This window comes from the organism of the source record quoted next, unplaced genomic scaffold, assembly GCF_019419815.1.
Source record: "Pyrus x bretschneideri cultivar Hongxiangsu unplaced genomic scaffold, Pyrus_bretschneideri_v1 Contig57, whole genome shotgun sequence".
In the NCBI taxonomy this organism is placed as follows: Eukaryota; Viridiplantae; Streptophyta; class Magnoliopsida; order Rosales; family Rosaceae; genus Pyrus; species Pyrus x bretschneideri.
The window spans coordinates 2401347-2421653 of NW_025999795.1; the positions used below are offsets into that span (position 1 = coordinate 2401347).

Sequence of the window (20307 nt, forward strand, 5' to 3'; positions counted from 1 at the left end):
AGTAAATTTCTGTTCAATTATTTATCAAATAATATAAAATATTTTGATAAGTTTTCATGTAAATATAATAATTAGCGTGAATGTGAGTACACGGGGAAAATATGCAGGGTTTTCAGAATTGTGACTGAAATTTAAAAATAAAAAAAATAAAAAGAAAGGTGGGGCCGGTCGGTGTGCGTGAATGTGACGCTTGTCGAAGCTGCTTTATTGTCATTTGTCAACCTGTGATTGGCCCCTCTTTTTATTGGATTTGAAATTTCTTTCTTTTTTTTTGAAATTTCTTTTTACAGGGTGGAAAGAAGGAATTTTCTTTTTGTTTTCTTCTTTTTTGTTTTTTCAATTTTTCTCCTAAGGTTGAAAGGGATATCTGATCTGGGTTTAACCTCGAGAATCTGCTCGAATATTATTGGATCCAAGTTGGCACTGCTGGCCGGCACTTTAGCGGCACTTATAACTTGGGCTGACACTTTTGGGCTTTTAATACTGGCGACTCATTACTTTACTTGGGTTTTATGAGAAAGGATAAGGGCGTTCCGCTTCAATCAAGCGTCATTTTGGCAGATGTCTCTAGTAAAGTAATTCGTTTGTTAAATTGTAGACTTTAGTTATATAATATACACGCGTTATTTTTGTAATAAATATATGTATTTAATGTACAACATACCTTCATACTACTTCATTCCATATCAAATATTATATGAGCAAAAGTGAACTTGTTTAATCATTCAAACCGAAAAACTCTCTCCCCCTATTATGTAGTAATATTTTTCTCATCACTTTGCTAGTTTCCACTACCACTAGACTGAAATTTTTTTACTATTGAAATTGTGATACACTATCATTTGAAATCATTCCTGATATCATATTGGATTATAAGTTATCCTATAATAAAGTCTTCTTAGTTATTTTTCTAGATGCACCTATTAAAATAAATTTCTAACATCGTCCTTGCAACTAGTTATGGCATCACTCCCAGCAACCACCGCCTCAGCGCTACTCCAACCAATTATATCGTCTGAAGCTCATGCTGCCATTTTCGAATCCATAATGGGGACAGGGATTAAAGCCCTCCAAACCGACAAAAATTCTTAGACCCTATCTCAAAATTTGAAATTAGACCATCTGAAGCTCATGTTGTCATGCTCGTCCTCCGTTAAGTTTTTCATCCAAAATTTAAAGTTATTTGCATATCAATATTTAGGCATTTTAGCTTTATTTTTTTATCGACATGATTGATCACGTTAAATTCTCAAATATTTTACTTAGCTAAACTTCACATTAGTGAGCCTAATATATTATTTTAGTGGTTCATCATAAGCTTTTGAAACCAATGCAACATGTTTTTTTTACTAACAAAAACTCCTAGGTCTGAAACCAATCAATTCCCTCATCCTTTAGTGTAAATGTATTTTTGTATAGAAAAAATAAAAAATAACTTATGTGAAAAGGAGGTCAAAAGTCCAAAATAACTTTGAACTCAATTTATTTGGAAATTTAACAGAGTTAAAGTGATATGCCAAAATAATAATTTTGGAATATTGATATGACAATCGCTTAAATTTTAGTTTATAAGACAAATTGTGAATGGCGTATAAGTTCATATGATATTTTAAAATTTCCGTCTATTTTTCAAGTTGCACCTCATGGATTATCTTTGCAAAATATTAGCCAAATTGGAAGTAAGACATATAATTGGGTTCAAAGAAATTAACGAATACTTTGTTTTATTAAAAACAACGAAATTTCATCGTGATAATTAATATAGGCAAATGGTTTCGGGTTGAATTGAATTTTCATAAGAATGATCTATTAATTGAGACATACAAAATAGACAATTTAAATCGTTGAAGTTAGTCTGCACAAGGAAGAGACCACGATGGAGCAGGCGTCCTTTAATCACATGCTTATAATACTTAAGCTTAACCGTGTCCTCCGAATGAAAAAAGCAAGATATTCAATGCCGCGTGAATGGAAGAAACGAGGAAGGAGGAGCGCAAGTGCATTTGTCAACACACATGGATGGAGACAAGGAGATTGATCCCTCAAAATTTTGTATAAACCACTATTTCAGTTAGAAGCTAGCGGAGACTTGAGAGAAAGAATATGTTAGGAAACATAAAGGGGAAGATAAAAATGGAGATGGAAAGGATGATTCTGAAACTTGGACATCATCTCCTGCGCAAACTCTCTTGGTTCAGCTTAATATCATTGTTTTTGTTGGCGCCGCTATCAGAAGCCAACTCCAACACCAGCTTCGGAACTGCAGGCGTACGCTGGCCTGACATAATAAACTGTAACACTTCCTACAGGCCAATAAATCCAGAACCATTCTCAGGAACAAGTAATCCCGATGGCCCCATTCCCTTCGCAAATCCTGATGGCATCTGCAGTGGTTACGCTTACTATGATGATCTGATCTTTCCCGTATATCTTGGGGTAAAATTTCTTGACCTCCTTTGTATAACAATTGAAAAAAATTAACATCAATTTTTTATTTATTTATTTTTTATAACGAGTCTATATGTATACGTTACAGAACTTCGTTGATTTAGAAGGAGACACAACGATTAGAGTGAATCGATCAAAATATAATTATCGCTTTTCAAAAGCAAACCAGACATATAGTCATGACCATAGGAAAACTGGCAGACGCTACATCAAACACAAAAAAGTCTTTCCGGTAAAGCTCACTCTAGGTACATCCGCAATTAATTCCCCTGCTCTCTCTCTCTCTCTCTCTCTCTCTCTAGCATACTTGATAATACATAAAATTTAATTTGTTTAATTTGCTAGCAGTTGTGATGCATATGTTAGTATATAATTAAAGTTAAACTTGCAGGTCTTGGCATTTTTTGCTTATTTATGTCGTTTGGGATCACTGGGGTTTATTCCAGTGTGAAGAAACGGAAGTTCCTTAATCTCAAAGCCAAGTTCTTCCAGCAAAATGGAGGGTTATTGTTAGAGCAGCATATTGCTTCACATGGAAGCACAAAAGTTTTTACAGCCGAGGAGCTAGAGGCGGCCGCTGCCTATTATAACCAGAGTCATAAGTTTTGTCTAGGAGAAAGTGCATTAGATTGCAAAGGAGTTTTGTCAGACGGTGCGATTGTAGACATGAGGAAAACAGTAGTGCACGAGGGCCAAATCGAGCACTTTATCTATGAGATCGTCACTCTTGCCAAAGTTCACCATAAAAATGTGGTGAAGTTCTTGGGCTGCTGCTTAGAGACTGAAGCTCCCATGTTAGTCTATGAATTCCCTTGCAATGGGACCTTGTTCGACTACATTCATCATGCTAAAGGCAAGAGTGCATTGCCTTGGCATGTCCTTTTAAAGATAGCCTCAGACTCTGCAACTGCTCTTGCCTATATGCATTCAGCAGTAGACTCGTTGAAATCAATGATCATTCATGGAAATGTCAACTCTTCGAACATACTTTTAACTGATTGTTTTGTGGCCAAAGTCTCCGGTTTTAGTCCTTCAAGGTTGGTCCCGGTCCCCAGTAATGAATCCCAGATGAAGACATTGGTGCAGCAAACACTTGGTTATCTTGATCCAGAATATCTCTATACAGGCCAGTTGACAGATAAGAGCGATGTTTATAGCTTTGGAATTGTATTGTTGGAGCTTCTAACCGGGGAGATGCCATTGTCCTTTCACAGACCAGAAAATCAAAGAATCATAACATCCCATTTCGTTTCTTCTGTAGGACAAAATGACATCTTTCAGATCGTTGTGCCACAACTTGTAAACGAGGGAAACAGAGAGCAACTCAGAGCAGTTGCGGAGCTTGCAAAGAGTTGCCTCCAGTTGAGTAGTGCCGAAAGGCCTGCGATGGAAGAAGTGGCAAGAGAATTGAGGAGGTTGTGTGGCGGCACACATTCTTCCTAAGCCGGCTAGTTCTCGTCAACAATTATTGAGAGTATGAATCCATCGTAGGGGAAGGGAAGCCCCGACTATTAGAATATCTTTCAACAATTACCTACCGGTTAAAACTTTAGAGTACAGATTAAGCTGAGTACTAGAAAATCCCTATGAGTTGTTTTAAACAATCCATTGCATATGAAATCTGGCTGGCTGTCACCAATGTTTCTTTTTCATGAACAAAATATATTTGACAGTTGAACCAATCTTGGAAAATAAGGCCAAGTAAATTTTAATTTTAGTACTAATACAATGCGCATTGGTCGTCATATTTTGATGAAAATTTTCCACTTGTTCTTGAGCAGTCGACCGCCCCCAAATTGGTGATAATACAGAAAAAAAAAATCAACAACAAAGTTTTATCTTATTGAGTGAGATCGACTGAAATATATATCCTAGCCAAGACCAATCCAAAGAGTTCCTAGTACAACTTTTCCTACATTCAAGGTCTTTTTAGTCATTGCACACAATCAAGCCACTTATTTAAAAATTATCAAACACTTTGACACAACTTTTCTTACTCAAAGCACTTTGGAAATACAATTTATCAAATATTTTGCTACTCTATTTTACAGTTAATTATTTCTACGGCACAACAGAAGTAGTTTTTTTTTTAATTTATTTTTTATTATTAATAAAAGCACACCAATACTAAACCATCCCAATTTATTGCCATGGACATAACCAGCTCGAAAGCTTTATAACAATTGTTAGCATGGAGGCATTCCTTGTGACGGAGGTAACATTTGCGCTCCTAGGCCCTTTCCATTTTTCACTATGAACGCCATCTCCATGCCCCATGACATATGTCAATCAATATGACAGTGCATAAACCAAACGCCTACATACAACGACAACAACAAGAACAATTTATCATATGATCCAATTATCATTCAACTAATTAGGGCTGGTAAACTAAAATTGGAAACTGAAAACTGATATGGTTATTATCAAACGGCCCTTGCATAATATATTTACTAGAGATAACGAGTGTCTTCATTAATTACGTACCAGGATTGTCGGCCTTGAATCTAATGGTAGTCCAACCATTTACAGGGACAGCGATGGTGTTCTGAAGAGGAGGATCGACAAGATTATACGTCAAAGGGTCCTTGTCCTTGTCAAAATTCCCAAACCCCCATCCCACAACGTAGAAACTGAATCCATGGAGATGCATCGGATGGTCATCTCCTGCCGCTACATTTGTCCCCTGAAGCACAATCTCCACCGTTGAGTTGTACTCCAGTATTTTCACCTCCGTTGCTCGCTTTGGCGTCAGTAGGTACAACGGCAAGTTCTGAGCTGTAAAATTAAACAACAAGGGTGGGTAATTTGGAAAGCGAGTTCCAAATACCCCATTGACATGGTAATAGTAAGCTTGCAGTATGTCAATTGTGGGGTTGACAAAGCTAATGTTGTTGACGCTGGCGGCAAAACGTCTCCCAAGTGGCCCAGCACATGAATTATTCGGGCAGGGTATTAAGTTGACGGAGAGTGTAAAGAACAAGTGAGTTGTTATCTTGTGTGGCACGTCAACGGGGTGGTTTTTATCAGCCAAGCTTTTGAGTTTACCGGTAAAGTGAACCGATGCATTGGTGTCGTTATGGGAAGGAATATTAGGCAAGGAAGTAGGGGATGAATTAGAATTTCCATGGTATCGAAGTATGGCAGTGGTGGTTGTGTTGTCGTAGGGAACCCCAACCCCGCCACTATAGGCTTTAGCAGCAATGTAGTAGTTGTTGGGGATTTGGTCCGCATTTAACAAGAGGTCAATGGTTTGGCCGGGAGATATGGTCACATAATCTGTTGAAAATGGTTTGGTGTAGCTAGCATCTGAGCCTACAACCGTGACGTTGTGATTGGCAATGTCGAAAAACATTACCACTTGCACGACAGAGTTGATTAGTCTGAGCAGGTAGGTTTTGCCGCAATCAGCTTTGAACTTGAATGCGTTTGGTTTTGAGCAAGGATGGAGATCCCCGGGTTGACCATTGATGAGGAAAGCACTTGAAGTATTAGCGTCCCCTCCGCTTTGAATCGTTTCACTGTAAAGTTGTCCAATATCTTCCTTCCACCACTCTCCTACGATTTTCAAATCAACAATTTGCAAAAAAATTAGGATCGTAATTTGGAAATATTTGTGTGGAAATCACTTATGTTTATAAAGCTCTTTTACGAGAAATCCTTTCATTAGAACAAATCCAAATTTTCAATGAAAATACAAGTAGAAAATGACAAAAATAGTCTTTTAACTTTAGCTAATAAAAAACTGTCAAAAACGTTTTTAGTTATTTGAAAGTACTTTAAGCTATTCTATAAGCAGTTTGTGGAAATTGAAGTTTGAATTGATTTGCAAACCCAATATGATTGGAAATTCTGCGTGAGGCTTGGGAAAAGGGTAAGTGGCTCCCTTCTTGGGGTATATGACTATAGCACCATGGACGGTGGCATGATCCCACCCACTGTGAGCATGCCACCATAGAGTCCCCTCATCTGAGGAAAATATAATGGTTTGGGTAAACGTGACTCCTGGTTGAATAGGACATTGCGTGATGTATTCAAGACCATCCGACCATGTATTCCTCTGTTGTTTAACTCCATGCTTGATATATAGATGGATCAGAATTGTACTCGTATCATGAAAATAACTAAAAGCCGGATGACATTACATGTGTTGTATAAAGTTGATGAATTACCAATGGTTGGTAATGTTACGATTGCCCTTGTTATGGACATCCACTAGGATAGTATCTCCAGCATGAGCATACAACGTTGGACCCGAAAACTTGCCGTTTACCATCAAGATATTCTTTGTGCTACACAGTCGTTTGTATGGAGTTTCTTCCACCTAAAAGTGATTGTTAGAGCTAATAGTGGATGCTATGCTAAGTAAGAAGTGTTGGAAAGTAAAATATATCCCACGTATTTGGGAGTATAATCAGCTGTCTGAATATGTAATTGATACAACCTTTTATTATTAGTTGGTTCTTTCCTGTATTGTTAAACTACATTATAGGTTTTGATTTGTTTTTTATAAAACTTTGGCAGTAAAAGAAATTTTATTGATAATGAATAAAGAAGTTATATCTAGTCAGGAAAACATAAACTTTAGTCCTCATCAAACAAGAAAAAAAAGAGGAGAAAAAGTATGTAAAATAAACGGAGGACATAAACTTTAATGAAAACAAAGAAAATACAAGAAAAATAGGTGGAGACATGAAACATAACCCTCTAAAGTCAACTCTAAAAGGTCTAAACATGCAAAACAAGTCAAACAATACCACAAGGTTAGAAAAAAAAAAAATTGAGATAAACTTGTATGTCGAGATGCACGTTAATTTGAGAAGTGGAAGTCATGCAAGCCAATTTAGTCTGAAAATAAAGTAGCACGGGCTGCCGGTGGAGGGGAATGATACCATACCAAAGTTGGAGACAAGCACATGTTAACAAAATTGTCCGCAACAACATTTCCTTTGGGATATATGTGAGAGGCGTAAAAAGTTATCCTCTGAATGCAGTCCACACAGATAAACCATTATGTACAACGAGGCCAACAAGTGTCAAAATAAGTCGATCAGAAAACAGAAATAACCTCAAAACTGAAATATAAATTAACAATTTAAATTAATAATACATGATATGTTGTAGTTTGTTAGTGATAAAACTGCTTGAAAATATTATATTCTCTGCACCAAGGAAGATTCCTGACGTGCATTTATATATATATATATATATTATTCTCTGCACCAAGGAAGATTATTGACGTGCATATATATATATATATTATATTCTCTGCACCAAGGAAGATTCATGACGTGCATTTATATATATATATATATATATTATATTCTCTGCACCAAGGAAGATTCATGACGTGCATTTATATATATATATATATATATATTAGACTAAGCTTAACCGTTGACCTCCGAATAAAAAAGCTAGAGATTTGAAGCCGCGTGAAGGGAAGAAACCGGAAGGAGGAGCGCAAGTGAACACATGGATGGAGATAATAATTAAGGAGTTGGTCTCTCAGAACTTTGAGAGAAAGAGCATCCCACGTCAAATTTAAAAAAATAGAAAAGAGTAAGTTAGGAAAAATAAAAGGGAAGATAAAAATGGAGATGGAAGGGATGATTCTGAAACTAGGACATCATCTCCTGCACAAACTCTCTTTGTTTAGCTTAATATCATTGTTTTTGTTGGCACCATTATCAGAAGCCAACTTTAAGCCCAGCTTCCGAACTGTTAACACTTCCTAAACTATACGGATTCTTTAGAAAAAGACCCTTGAGACTCCTATTTTCCAAACAAAAACCCACCTAATATTAAACATTCAAATAACATCCAAATAAAATCCAAATTTCAAATAGAATACCATGTAGACAAATATGTAACTAATTATTATCACATATTTACAACTTATGCCACAAAACCCTAATTATGCCAATAAATATTATTACTCACCCTAATTATGATTAGCAATTAACCTCATATGAAAATTTTACATTTCTTGTGTGATAAATATTAGGAACATATATATATATATATATATATATATTAATTTAGCCATGTTCATAAACAATTATGGGCACATTTTTCGTATGGAAAAAAAAAAAAACTCCTTTGTACAATCAGTTATTTTGCATCAAATAATATTGTTTGATAAAAACAATAAAGAACCAATTAATATTATTTATGTTGTAGGTAAATTATTTTACCTAGATTATTACATACATTAGGCATTTTTTGTTTGTTATTATATATGCATGTTAAAAATAATTTATCTATATCTATATGTAAGATATAAGTAAATTAATTTTGAATCAAATAGCATTTATTTTGTAGGTAAATTAAAATAGTAGTTCCATTATTTTAGTAAAGTTAAACAATGCCTAAATTATTTCATAAAAATTAAACCAAGACAAATTATCTCCATTAAAATAAAACCGTAGATACATTATTTTCTTATAAGATTAAACAATATGTAAATTATATTATAGGTATATTATGTTTGTAATAAAAAAAAAGAAATTGAAATTCATAAACAAAAAGTAATAGATATATTATTTTTTAATCAAATTTCCTTTATTTGTAGGTGAATTATTTTCATGCATTATTATATATATTGGGCACATTTTACTACTAATATATATGTGTGCAATAATTTACCTATATTATTATATAAAATATAGATAAATTTATTTTGAATCAAAAAACATTTTTATTTTATAAATAAATTATTTTGCATGTATCATTACATACACAAGGCAAATTTATTACTATGACACATGTCCAAATAATTTATTTATATTTTTTAAATATAGATTATCTTATAATGCTCTTTCAGATTTTCATTTGGTAAGAAAATGACAAGATTAAATTAAAATTGTCTAATTTTATGCAAATTTTAAAAACAATGACGAAATCTTAAGGAAAGTATAACATTATTAGGGGTATTTTAGGCATCTAAAAAATGCAAAAGGTGTAAAGGCAAACAAAATTAATGAATTTGCTTATGTAGAGCCTAATTATTGGGTTTTATTTAAATAAAAAGATTATATCGGATTTTATGTAAAAAAACTTTAGTTTCAAGGGCTAAAGTTATATTTTTAGTAAAATAATATGGAATTTGATAATGGATTATTATTTGGGAGTTTTAACCAAAAACTCGTGGTACTATTCAATTTAACGAAAAAATATATTTTTACACTAAAAAGTCAAATATGGTACTATTCACTTTACTTTTTATTTTGTCCTTATTTTTAAAACTCAAAGTTTTCAAATCATTTTCATTAGTTTTCCTTTATTATTTAACCGTTGATAAACGTGTTCATTTTCTATTTATGACACATCATTTAGTTTGTAAATTTTATCTACAAATTTAGTCTCCCAATACTCTTAGCTTCTGAACTCTAAGCCCAGCTTCCGAACTGTAACACTTCTGACAGAACTGCGGGCGTATACTGGCCAACAAATCCACAGAACTCAGACGCTGCAGTTATGATGACATTTCAAAGACAAACCAGGCATATAATTATTACCATAGGAAAACTGGTAGATGCTACATCAAACACATAAAAGTCTTTCCAGTAAAGCTCATTCTAGGCATGTGCGTAAATGAGATCGTCCCTCTTGCCCTTGCAATGGGACCTTGTCCGACTACATTCATCACGCTGATGGGAAGAGTGCATTGCCTTGGCATGCATGTCCTTTTAAAGGTAGCCTCAGAATCTGCAGCTGCTCTTGCTTATATGCATTCTGCAGTTGACTCGTTGAAACCAATTATGATTCATGGAAATGTCAACTCTTCCAACATACTTTTAACTGATTGTTTTGTGCCAATGCCTCTGGTTTTGGTCCTTCGAGGTTGGTCCGGTTCCCTAGTAATGAATCCAGATGAACACATGGTGCAGCAAACACTTGGTTACCTAGACCCGGAATATATCTGTACAGGCCAGTTGACAGATAAGAGCAATGTTTATAGCTTTGGAATCGTATTGCTGGGGCTTCAAACTGGGGAGATGCCGTTGGCCTTTTAACAGACCAGAAAATCAAAGAATCATAACGTCCCATTTCGTTTCTTCTGTAGAACAAAATGACATCTTTCAGATCGTTGTGGCACAACTTGTAAACGAGGGAAACAGAGAGCAACTCAGAGCAGTTGCGGAGCTTGCAAGGAGTTGCATCAAGTTGAGTAGTGCCGAAAGGCCTGCGAGGGAAGAAGCGGCAATAGAATTGAGGAGGTTGTGTGGCGGCCCACATTATTCCTATACTAAAACCTAAACCTGCGTTCAGTGTTCACTCGAAGTGAACGGACTAAAATGCCCTTCGTTTGGTTTTCCAACATGCGTTTTTTCTATTTGTTGCACAGTTAAATGACGGAATTGCCCTCCTACGCTACGCATCTAATCATTTGCTAATGCAACAATTATTGAATTTGACCTAGCCAGACCAAATCATTTTATATAGTTGCAAAAAATATGTATAAACCATCCTTAATACTATTTGTTGGTCTGTAAATGTGACGTATTGTGAATACCTTTCTTCTTGCTTTTACTTTAAGTATTGTTCGTCAAATGCATGTATAATTAGTCTTTATTAGTTAGAGGGCAGTAAAGAACAAGTGATGAGGTAAACTGTATGGTTGAATAAAGATAATGGGTACATATTTGTTAATTAGGTTTAATGAATGATTGTTTGTTGTGTCAGTGTATTGTAACAAATTTCTTTGGTGTATAGGTATCCGAAAAATTTCAACCCTCTGTCCTGGCTGAAGCCAAATAATTTTTGTTCACAATTGATACAAAGGCAGAAGAAAAGAGGTAAAAATTTGATCAATGGTGTTTCTTTGCTTTCAATTGGTGTTATGTGCTTTTTAATGTTAATTGTTCAAATTATTTACAATTATATTTACCCTCTGTTTCATATCTTTATTCCTCATTATCTCGGCTGTTGTGAAACGGATTGGCGATTTCGATCATGCGTCCTACACTCCGCCTCGCAATCTCTTCTATCTCTGCTTTGTGATCCCTTCGATCTCTGCTTCCTCATCTTTTTTATCTCCGCCTCTCGATGTCCTCACTCATGCTGCTCCCAATTTCTCTAACCTTCCACAAGTAATTAAATCTTACTTCTTCTCGACTACCCAGAAGCCAAATATTTGATTTTTCGTTGAGGTTTGTTACTTTACCGAATTTGGTTGTTGATTTGTTGGCTTTCAGTTTTCGAACCAGAGGAGAAAACATGGCTTGTCAAAAATTGAGAAATCAAAGAGTCTTTCAAAGGTTTTAGATTGTACTAGCAACCATTGCCCGCGCGTGATGCTGCGGGATTGAAAAAGTACAATTACTTAATGTGTACGTACATACTATTTACATGCAAAAGTGTTGGTAAACAGCCCTATTGAAAACCTCATGAAATTTGCAGATAATCAGCCTATTTTGTCCAACCAGAATAAAAAAAAAGTTTCTCAACAAATTATCATTTCCAAACCGTCATGAGAGATTACTTCTCATGAGCCCATGTAGAAATTGAATTCATGACCCACCAAAATAAAATCAGATACATCATTATTATTATTTTTTTTTGCTACATCAATATTTTTATACTAAAGTAAGACCGAGTTTGGCTAACCCACATAATAAGCAGTCTAATTTGGTATCGAATTCGCCATCCATGAATTCAAATCTAAGATCTTTTACTTTGAATTGAGGAGGGATACCATCAGAATACATCATAAGAGAACCATCTCAACAGCTCCCTTGCCCTTTTTACTTCTTCGTTCCTCAGTTAATTGATTTCAGAATCCCCAATGAATTGATACTCAAAGCCCAGCAGCAGAACAAACTATTCAGAAAATTTCACAAAACCACAATTCATGCATCATGCTATAATAATACGAAATCAATAACTATGAACAGATTCAAATTCTTAAATATAACAACAATAACTAATCCAACACACAAAACAAAAAAACTCAAGAAATGCACATATCCATGCAATGCAGAAATCGGACTCCCATGCTAATTTGCCAGAACAGAAAAGAAAAGCAACTTATGCCATACCCAGGGGGTGCTAATTACCGGAAAACACAGAGATTCCGATTAGCTTTAAAACTCAACCATTTCATACCAAATTCACAACCTAAGCTAATTTTAGGATGTAGAGTAAGAATATCACCTTCGCCGGACCCAAAAAAGGTTGGAAAGGCCTGAAACCCGTCAGAGAAAACTAAGATCTTCGTCGGAAAAACCCACCGCCACCGCTAGCTGGTTTATGGAACTCCTCGTTCTTGGGGCAGATTCGAGCATGCAAAACTCGAATGTTGTTGTTGGGACTCTCCTGAGTCGAATAGATGTGGTTGCAGGGCCGGCCGCCACCGGAAAACTTATGAAAGTCGCCGGGAACGTCAAACCCAAACTGGGTTCGTGGGTTCGGGTGCGGATTAAGATTTTTGGAAGGTATGGTTGTGTTGATTTGGAGAAGGAGATGAAATTGATGATTTTTGGGTTTCTCGTTCAAACGGTGAGTCGCAACGGGGCAGCGAGAGGGAAGAGAGAAGAAGAAAAAGAAAAAATAAATTGTATATATATTTTCTCAGACGTGGCAGAAACGTAATAAAACAAACTTAGCTGCGACAAAATAGGAAGCACACTGTATTTATGAACAGTAAATCAGTTAGTTTTGAGTTTTAGTATATATTAAATTTCTTAATCACGATGTCAATGATTAATCATATATGATCATTACGTCTAGCTATATATATATAGCTAGAATATAGCTGGATCTTTACGTCTAGATACACACACACACACAGAGATATATATATATATATATATATATATATAGCTAGATCTTTACGTCTAGATACACACACACACACACATATATATATATATATATATCTTTACGTCTGGATATATATATTTAGAGAGAGAGAGAGAGAGAGAGAACTTCTGAGTGTTTGAGTGATGTTTTTCTTTTCAATTTTGATGCTATATTGTAACATTGAAGTTGAAGATTAATAAATGGGATACTTTGAATGTGGTCCTTAATCTTTAAACATTATTTGATTAAAACCTTAATAGTATTCAAAGTTTGATCAAGATCCCTTGACTTTGTACACCTTATTATATTACTATTAATATTTATATTTTTATAGTTTTGACATTAATTGTTTGATATTTTATGAGATTTATAATCCTATAAATTTAAAATCCCTCATTATAATACAATTAGAAACGGTTACAATAAAATAATTCAAATATTTTGATTGAATAAATGGATAAAAACTATGTAAAAATAAGAAATAATAAATGGCAAAAGAATGTATCCATAGTGTTAAAAAAATTGGTACATTTCACATATAACAAAGTGGTACATTAATAAAGAAGAATGGGTACATTATAAACAAATTAGGGTACAAATAAAAGATTAAAAATTATGAGTACAAATGAATTTTTAAAAATATAAGCGCTAAAAGAAATTAATACATGGGTACAAAATAAAACTAAAAAGAAAATACTACAAATTAAAAAAAAAATGTTGCAAATTAAAAGTGGGTACAAACTAAAAATATAAATATATGATACAAAGTTTAGGCATAAAACATAAATAAACCATATGTAATTTTTCTATCATTGATTAAATATACAATGTCACTTGACGGTATATACATGGGTACAAACACAAATAAAACTTTTAAAAAATATGGGCACAAAAAGAAACTAATATATGGGTACAAATTAAAAATGAAAAGAAAATTGGTACAAATTAAAAATGAAAAGAAAATTGGTACAAATTAAAAAATATTTGCAAATTAAAAATAGGTACAAACTAAAAATAAAAATATATGACAAAAAATTTAGCCATAAATATAAATATACTAATTGTAACATTTTTAACACTAAAGGAATATATTTAAAAATAAAAATATTTTATTATTTAAATAATTAATGATGTTATTAATACCCAAGGATCTTGATCAAAAATTCAAAATGAATAGGATTTTAATCAATGGGTAACAAAAAGAAGGATGTAAACCTAATTTTCCCTTAATAAATTAATGTGAGTATGCTTCCTTACTTTATGCTTATTTTATCATTTTTTATTGCTGTATTTACATATCCTTTACTTCATCTTTGTTTATTTCAATTCATAATTATTGTGTTGTTATCTTTATATATGTTCGCTACCTGTTTATAAACTTAATAATAAATTATAACAAGATTAAAATTGTGTAATTACTTTGACACGTCTCTGGGCCATTTTGGTATCAAAGCCAAAACACACTAGTTATCCCTAAGTCGGCTAGTTCACGTCGACAATTATTGAGAGAGAATCCAATGTAGAGGAAGGGAAGCCTTGACTAATAGTATATTTTTGACCAATAATCTAACGGTTAAAACTTCATAGTATAGAACTAGAAAATTCTTATGAGTTGTTTTAAATCCATTGCAGTTGAACCAATGTTTAAAATAAGGCCAATAATTTTAGTACTAATACAATGCGCATTGATCATCATATTTCTTTGATGGAAACTTTTCCACGTGTTAATCTTGAGTCGTGACGGCCACCAAATTGGTGACAATACAAAGCCAGGTGAATTTTTAAGACATACATATCCTGGCCACGGCCAGTCGAAATAGTTGATAGTATAAATGGTATTAGAAAAGACGAATTACATGCTGTCCCAATTTATTGCCATGAACATAGAACCAGCTTGAAAGCTTTATAAAAATTGTTAGCATGGAGGCATTCCTTGTGGCGGAGGTAAAATCTGCGCTTGTAGGCCCTTTCCATTTTTCACTATGAACGTTACGTCCATGCCCCATGACATATGTCGATCCAGATGACAGTGCAGAAACCAAACGCCTACATATAACAAGAACAAGAACAATTTATCATGAACTAATTATCATTCATTAATATAACCAATTAGGGGGGTTAACTAAAATTGGAAACGGAAAACTGATATGGTTATTATAAAACAGCCCCTTAGATAATATATTTAATTAGAGATGATGAGCATCTTTATTAATTACGTACCAGGATTGTCTGCCTTGAATCTAATAGTAGTCCAACCATTTACAGGGATAGCGATGGTATTCTGAAGAGGAGGATCGACAAGATTATACGTCAAAGGGTCCTTGTCCTTGTCAAAATTCCCGAGCCCCCATCCCACAACGTAGAAACTGAATCCATGGAGATGCATCGGATGGTCATCTCCTGCCACCAAATTTGTCCCCTGAAACACAATCTCCACCGTTGAGTTGTACTCCAGTATCTTCACCTCCGTCCCTTGCTTCGGCGTCTGTAGGTACAAAGGCAAGTCCTGAGCTGTAAAATTAAACAGCAAGGGTGGGGAATCTGGAAAGCGAGTTCCAAATACCCCATTGACATGGTAATAGTAAGCTTGCAATATGTCAATGGTGGGGTTGACAAAGCTAATGTTGTTGACACTGGAAGCTAAACGTGTTCCATTAGGCCCAGCACATGAATTATTCGGGCAGGGCAGTGTGTTGATGGAGAGTGTATAGAACAAATGAGTTGTTATCTTGTGTGGCACGTCAATGGGGTGTTTTTTATCAGCCAAGCTTTTGAGTTTACTGGTAAAGAAAACTGATGCGTTGGTGTTGTTATGGGAAGGAATATTAGGCAAAGAAGTAGGGGATGAATTAGAATTTCCATGGTATCGCAGTATGGCGGTTGTGGTTGTGTTGTCGTAGGCAATCCCAGCCCCGCCAACGTAGGCTTTGGCAGCAATGTAGTAGTTGTTGGGGATTTGGTCGGCATTTAACAAGAGGTCAATGGTTTGGCCGGGAGATATGGTCACATAATCTGTTGAAAATGGCTTGGTGTAGCTAGCATCTGAGCCTACAACTGTGACGTTGTGATTGGCAATGGCGAAAAACATCATCTCTTGCACGGCGGCGTTGATTAGTCTGAGTAGGTAGGTTTTGCCGTAATCAACTATGAGCTTGAATGTGTCTGGTTTTGAGCAAGGATAGAGATCGCCGGGTTGACCATTGATGAGGAAAGCATTTGAAGTATTAGGGTCCCCTCCACTTTGAATCGTTTCATTGTAAAGTTGTCCGATATCTTCCTTCCACCACTCTCCTACAATTTTTGAATCAATGATTTGCAGAAAAATTAGGATCGTAATTTGGAAATGTTTATATAGAAATCACTTATGCTCATAAGCTCTTTTACGAGAAATCCTTCCATTAGAACACATCGAAATTTCAATGGAAATTCAAGTAAAAAATGCCCGAAAAAACCTTTTGACTTTACATGACAATGTTATCACAAGTGTTTTTATGTTATTTGAAAGCGCTTTAAGCTATTATATAAGCGTTTATGGGATTGAAGTTTGAATTGATTTGCATACCCAAGATGATTGGAAATTCTGCGTAAGGCTTGGGAAAAGGGTAAGTAGCTCCCTTCTTGGGGTATATGACTATAGCACCATGGACTGTGGCTCGATCCCACTCGCTGTGAGCATGCCACCATAGAGTCCCTACCGCTGAGGAAAATATAATAGTTTGGGTAAACTTGGCTCCTGGTTGAATAGGACATTGCGTGATGTAGTCAGGACCGTCCGACCATGGATTCCGCAGTTGCTTAACTCCATGCCTGAAATATAGATGGATATCATAAATTTAAGTAAAATTCTAAAGAGATTACATGCGATAAAGTTGATTAATTACCAGTGTAGGGTAATGTTACGATTGCCCTTGTTATAGACATCCACTACAACACTATCTCCGGCATGAGCATAGAACGTTGGTCCTGGAAACTGACCGTTTACAGTCAAGATGTTCTTTGTGCTACACAGTCGTGTATATGGAGTTTCTTCCACCTAAAATTGATTATTGCAAACAAACAGAAGATATGAATTCATCAATATTTTTGAAATCAGCATACACAGTCATCGGTTATAAAGTGTATATATAGGGGTGTGATATCCACACACCCCTTTTTACTTTTCACACACTTTTCTAATTTTCGGCCATCGGATCGGATGAATTGAAGAAGATCAACAGATATAAATTAACAAAGGGTGTGTGAGAAGTAAAAGGGGTGTGTAGATCGCACACCCCTATATATATACACACCATGGATGTGTATTATGCATTTTAAGTTAATATATTATAGCCGAAAAATGCTAGTAGATTATGTTTATAAATCATATTTTATAGACTACATGACGTGACGGTTGATGATTGAATTATTCTTTTAGTGCTTTAAAGAAGGAATCTAGCCATCAACTATCATCTCATGTGGTTTATAAAACATGATTAAAGTAAATGATCTCTATAACATTAATATCTAACATGCATGATGCATGCAATTCACACATATGCATCAGAATTCAGAACTGAACTGCATCGAAAGGAAATGAGCTAATTACCACAAAAGTGTAACGAGGAGGCGAAGCTTGGCAATGGAAGATGCCAACAGTAGACAATAACAAGCCAACTACAAGTTTCAAGCTAATTAAAATCTTCATGCTGATCGACGACGACGTTGATGATTCGTTTCCTATGTCTACAGAAGATGTAGTTCGCATGATGAGTCGAGGATGGATGTGGGTGGTGTGTGTGTGTGTGTGTGTGTGTGTGTGTGTGAGTATATATAGGGAGGGAGAGAGAGAGAGAGAGAGCGTAATCGAAAATTAATCAATTTACTGGTGAAGGTTACAGCTCACAGTGGATGTTGTGCTAAGTAGGAAGTGTTCATGAACCACAGAGGCGGCTTACGGAAGCCAAAAGTGCAATCGCACAGTTACCCGAATCTAGAGGGCCCTACAAATTTTTATATCTAATATTAATATGTAATAATGTTATATAATTTTTTTCTTTCTAAACTTAAAAATTTAGAATGCCAGTAACTACACCATAAAATTTAAAGTTAAGAGTTTTTAAAGGTTTTTTTTCTTGTTTGTTTGTTTAAAACTGAACTACTTTTAATATTTATTAAAAGTTATGTTTATAGCTCTTTTTATTTACTTTTTAATGACATATGTCAATTTATAATCAGTGAGACATAAAATTTGTTTTGATTTAAGTTATTGTTTTCTAACATAATACATTGTCCTACTTTTTTTTTCTTTCCAAAAAACTAGCTTAAGGAGGGTCAACGTTTTTATGAATTTCACACAAAATCTCCGAAATCTCATATACAATCTTGATAAAACATGTGTTCATAATATCTTTACTATTGGATAAATCAACAAATTCTCCCATACTTTTCTTTTCATGCAGTCACAGATAATTTTTACTAATTAATTAACATTATGTTGATTAATTAAGCTTGGATTATAATATTTAATTACCCTATGTTAATTTGAAATTTGTATGTCCGCCAGCCATATATTCCAGATGTTGAGAAGGCTGATCAAGATTGACTTGCACAGGCCCAGACGACCTAGAGCCATAAGAGGACAAAAAGGTTAGGCTTGTGTAAATATACCAAATCCATCAAAAGAAGAGAAATCTACCTAATCTATCAAAAGAAGACAAAAAGGTTAGGCTTGTGTAAATGTACTATCAGAAATGATCATATATTAGTAGGATCTATTTTAAAGTGAGATTATTCCGACTTTATGTTTTTGATACAATACTTTAGGAAATTGATATGGAAATTAATGTTAAATTGTAAAGTGATAAGTTTTATTTTAAGAGAGTTTTCTTAGCATTTCTATTATGATCAATTTGGTTCACTTACTATATAATCTCTATATGGTTGAGCAATTACCTTGTACCACTGGTCATACTTTTACTGGAATAATCAACCAAGCAAAAAGGAATGGAGAAGCAAGTTGGAATTTCACAATTAATTGCCCCTGTCCTGTCCTCCATTCCGCGTCTTTGAATATTACCTTTGTAATATTTTAATTAATTAGACCCAACCATCCCATCCTAGGACAATTTACTTTGCTTCTACGCCTATATTTCTGGTGCTTAGAGATTCAGAAAATTAGCTTAACACTCAACGAATATATAAATCCAAATTAAACCTGATAACGAAATTTGAGCAATTTTTTTTAAAAAACTTTATTATCATTATTAAGGAAAGAGAAAGATTCTAAAATTATTACAATAATATAGAGAATGAGATAATTTTAAATTCAGAATGCATGGTTAAAATCTCAACATCCCCTTTACTAAAATATTCTCACCACATGCAATTTGACACAACGCAGATTGCAGCATGTCAAAGCCGAAAAGGCTTCGGCCTCCATGAGAGTATGATTGGTTGGGGACTTGCATCTTTTTAGTTAATTGCGATGTGGGCTTTGGGATCAACCCAAAGAAAAATAATTACAAGGGAAGGTCAACTTTGGAGCGTAAGCAATTAGGTAACGAATCAACCAAACACAATACCCACTTTCCAGGCTTCTAGTCCAATGTTTATATGAACTTATGAGACATCAAAGATCGATAAGGTTAAAGGACATACGACATTCTATCTTGGGGAAGAGATTTTTTTTTACAACTATTTCATAGTTTTAGTAACGTCACTTAACCAATAAATATCTCTTACATGTTTAAAAAGTGAACTACATGTCTCATAAATACTTTCTAAGTAGCGAAATAGTTGAAAGAGAGAACTGTGATGATGGCTGTCTCTTGCATATTCAGGGATTTTAAACTTTCATTTCGTTGAATGTGAGTAATACTCTAAACATTTTAAGCACCCCATTTAAAGATGGAGAGGGCGTTAAATAGGAGCAGACTACTATTTTACAATTTTTACTAAAAAAGAAGGAAGAAAAGAAGCCATTGCCTGCTTTTAACAAAAAAAACGAAGAAAAAAGGGTCTCCCAGCCGGATAGAAGGTGTTTTTCTTTGAAGCGTTGCAGATCACTCCATTTAT

General features: G+C 34.6%; 2 protein-coding genes, 1 long non-coding RNA gene and 1 pseudogene across 3 annotated transcripts; 1 reads left to right on the plus strand and 3 right to left on the minus strand.

The window, feature by feature from the left end:
- The first annotated feature begins 1993 nt into the window (after positions 1-1993).
- On the plus strand, positions 1994-4130 carry LOC103943304 (putative wall-associated receptor kinase-like 16). The gene is made up of 3 exons (XM_009353570.3): positions 1994-2436; positions 2537-2696; positions 2840-4130. The coding sequence occupies exons 1-3, from the start codon at positions 2104-2106 to the stop codon at positions 3889-3891; spliced, it is 1545 nt and encodes a 514-aa protein (XP_009351845.2). The 5' UTR covers positions 1994-2103; the 3' UTR covers positions 3892-4130.
- Positions 4131-4634: 504 nt separating this feature from the next.
- Positions 4635-10689, minus strand: LOC103943493 (annotated as a pseudogene).
- Positions 10690-11881: 1192 nt separating this feature from the next.
- Positions 11882-13044, minus strand: LOC125471127. Its single transcript, XR_007253396.1, has 2 exons — positions 12607-13044; positions 11882-12273 (listed from the first exon to the last, which is right to left on the minus strand). It is a non-coding gene; the product is annotated as an uncharacterized LOC125471127 (long non-coding RNA).
- A 2003-nt stretch (positions 13045-15047) lies between these two features.
- Positions 15048-18034, minus strand: LOC108865325 (laccase-15-like). The gene is made up of 5 exons (XM_009353566.3): positions 17840-18034; positions 17136-17287; positions 16817-17061; positions 15475-16545; positions 15048-15300 (listed from the first exon to the last, which is right to left on the minus strand). Exons 1-5 carry the CDS (start codon positions 17996-17998, stop codon positions 15170-15172), a joined length of 1758 nt encoding a protein of 585 aa, XP_009351841.2. The 5' UTR covers positions 17999-18034; the 3' UTR covers positions 15048-15169.
- Positions 18035-20307: the final 2273 nt, after the last annotated feature.

What these genes read in the sequence shown, in the direction of transcription:
- LOC108865325 (XM_009353566.3), bottom strand. Translation starts at nt 17,998, where the DNA reads ATGCGAACTACATCTTCTGTAGACATAGGAAACGAATCATCAACGTCG. An exon ending in CTCCTCGTTACACTTTTGTG is followed by an intron (nt 17,288 to 17,839) that starts GTAATTAGCTCA and finishes AATCAATTTTAG; the next exon opens with GTGGAAGAAACTCCATATAC. An exon ending in ATTCAAGGCAGACAATCCTG is followed by an intron (nt 15,301 to 15,474) that starts GTACGTAATTAA and finishes TGTTATATGTAG; the next exon opens with GCGTTTGGTTTCTGCACTGT.
- LOC103943304 (XM_009353570.3), top strand. Translation starts at nt 2,104, where the DNA reads ATGTTAGGAAACATAAAGGGGAAGATAAAAATGGAGATGGAAAGGATG. An exon ending in TCTTTCCCGTATATCTTGGG is followed by an intron (nt 2,437 to 2,536) that starts GTAAAATTTCTT and finishes TATACGTTACAG; the next exon opens with AACTTCGTTGATTTAGAAGG. An exon ending in TCCGGTAAAGCTCACTCTAG is followed by an intron (nt 2,697 to 2,839) that starts GTACATCCGCAA and finishes TTAAACTTGCAG; the next exon opens with GTCTTGGCATTTTTTGCTTA.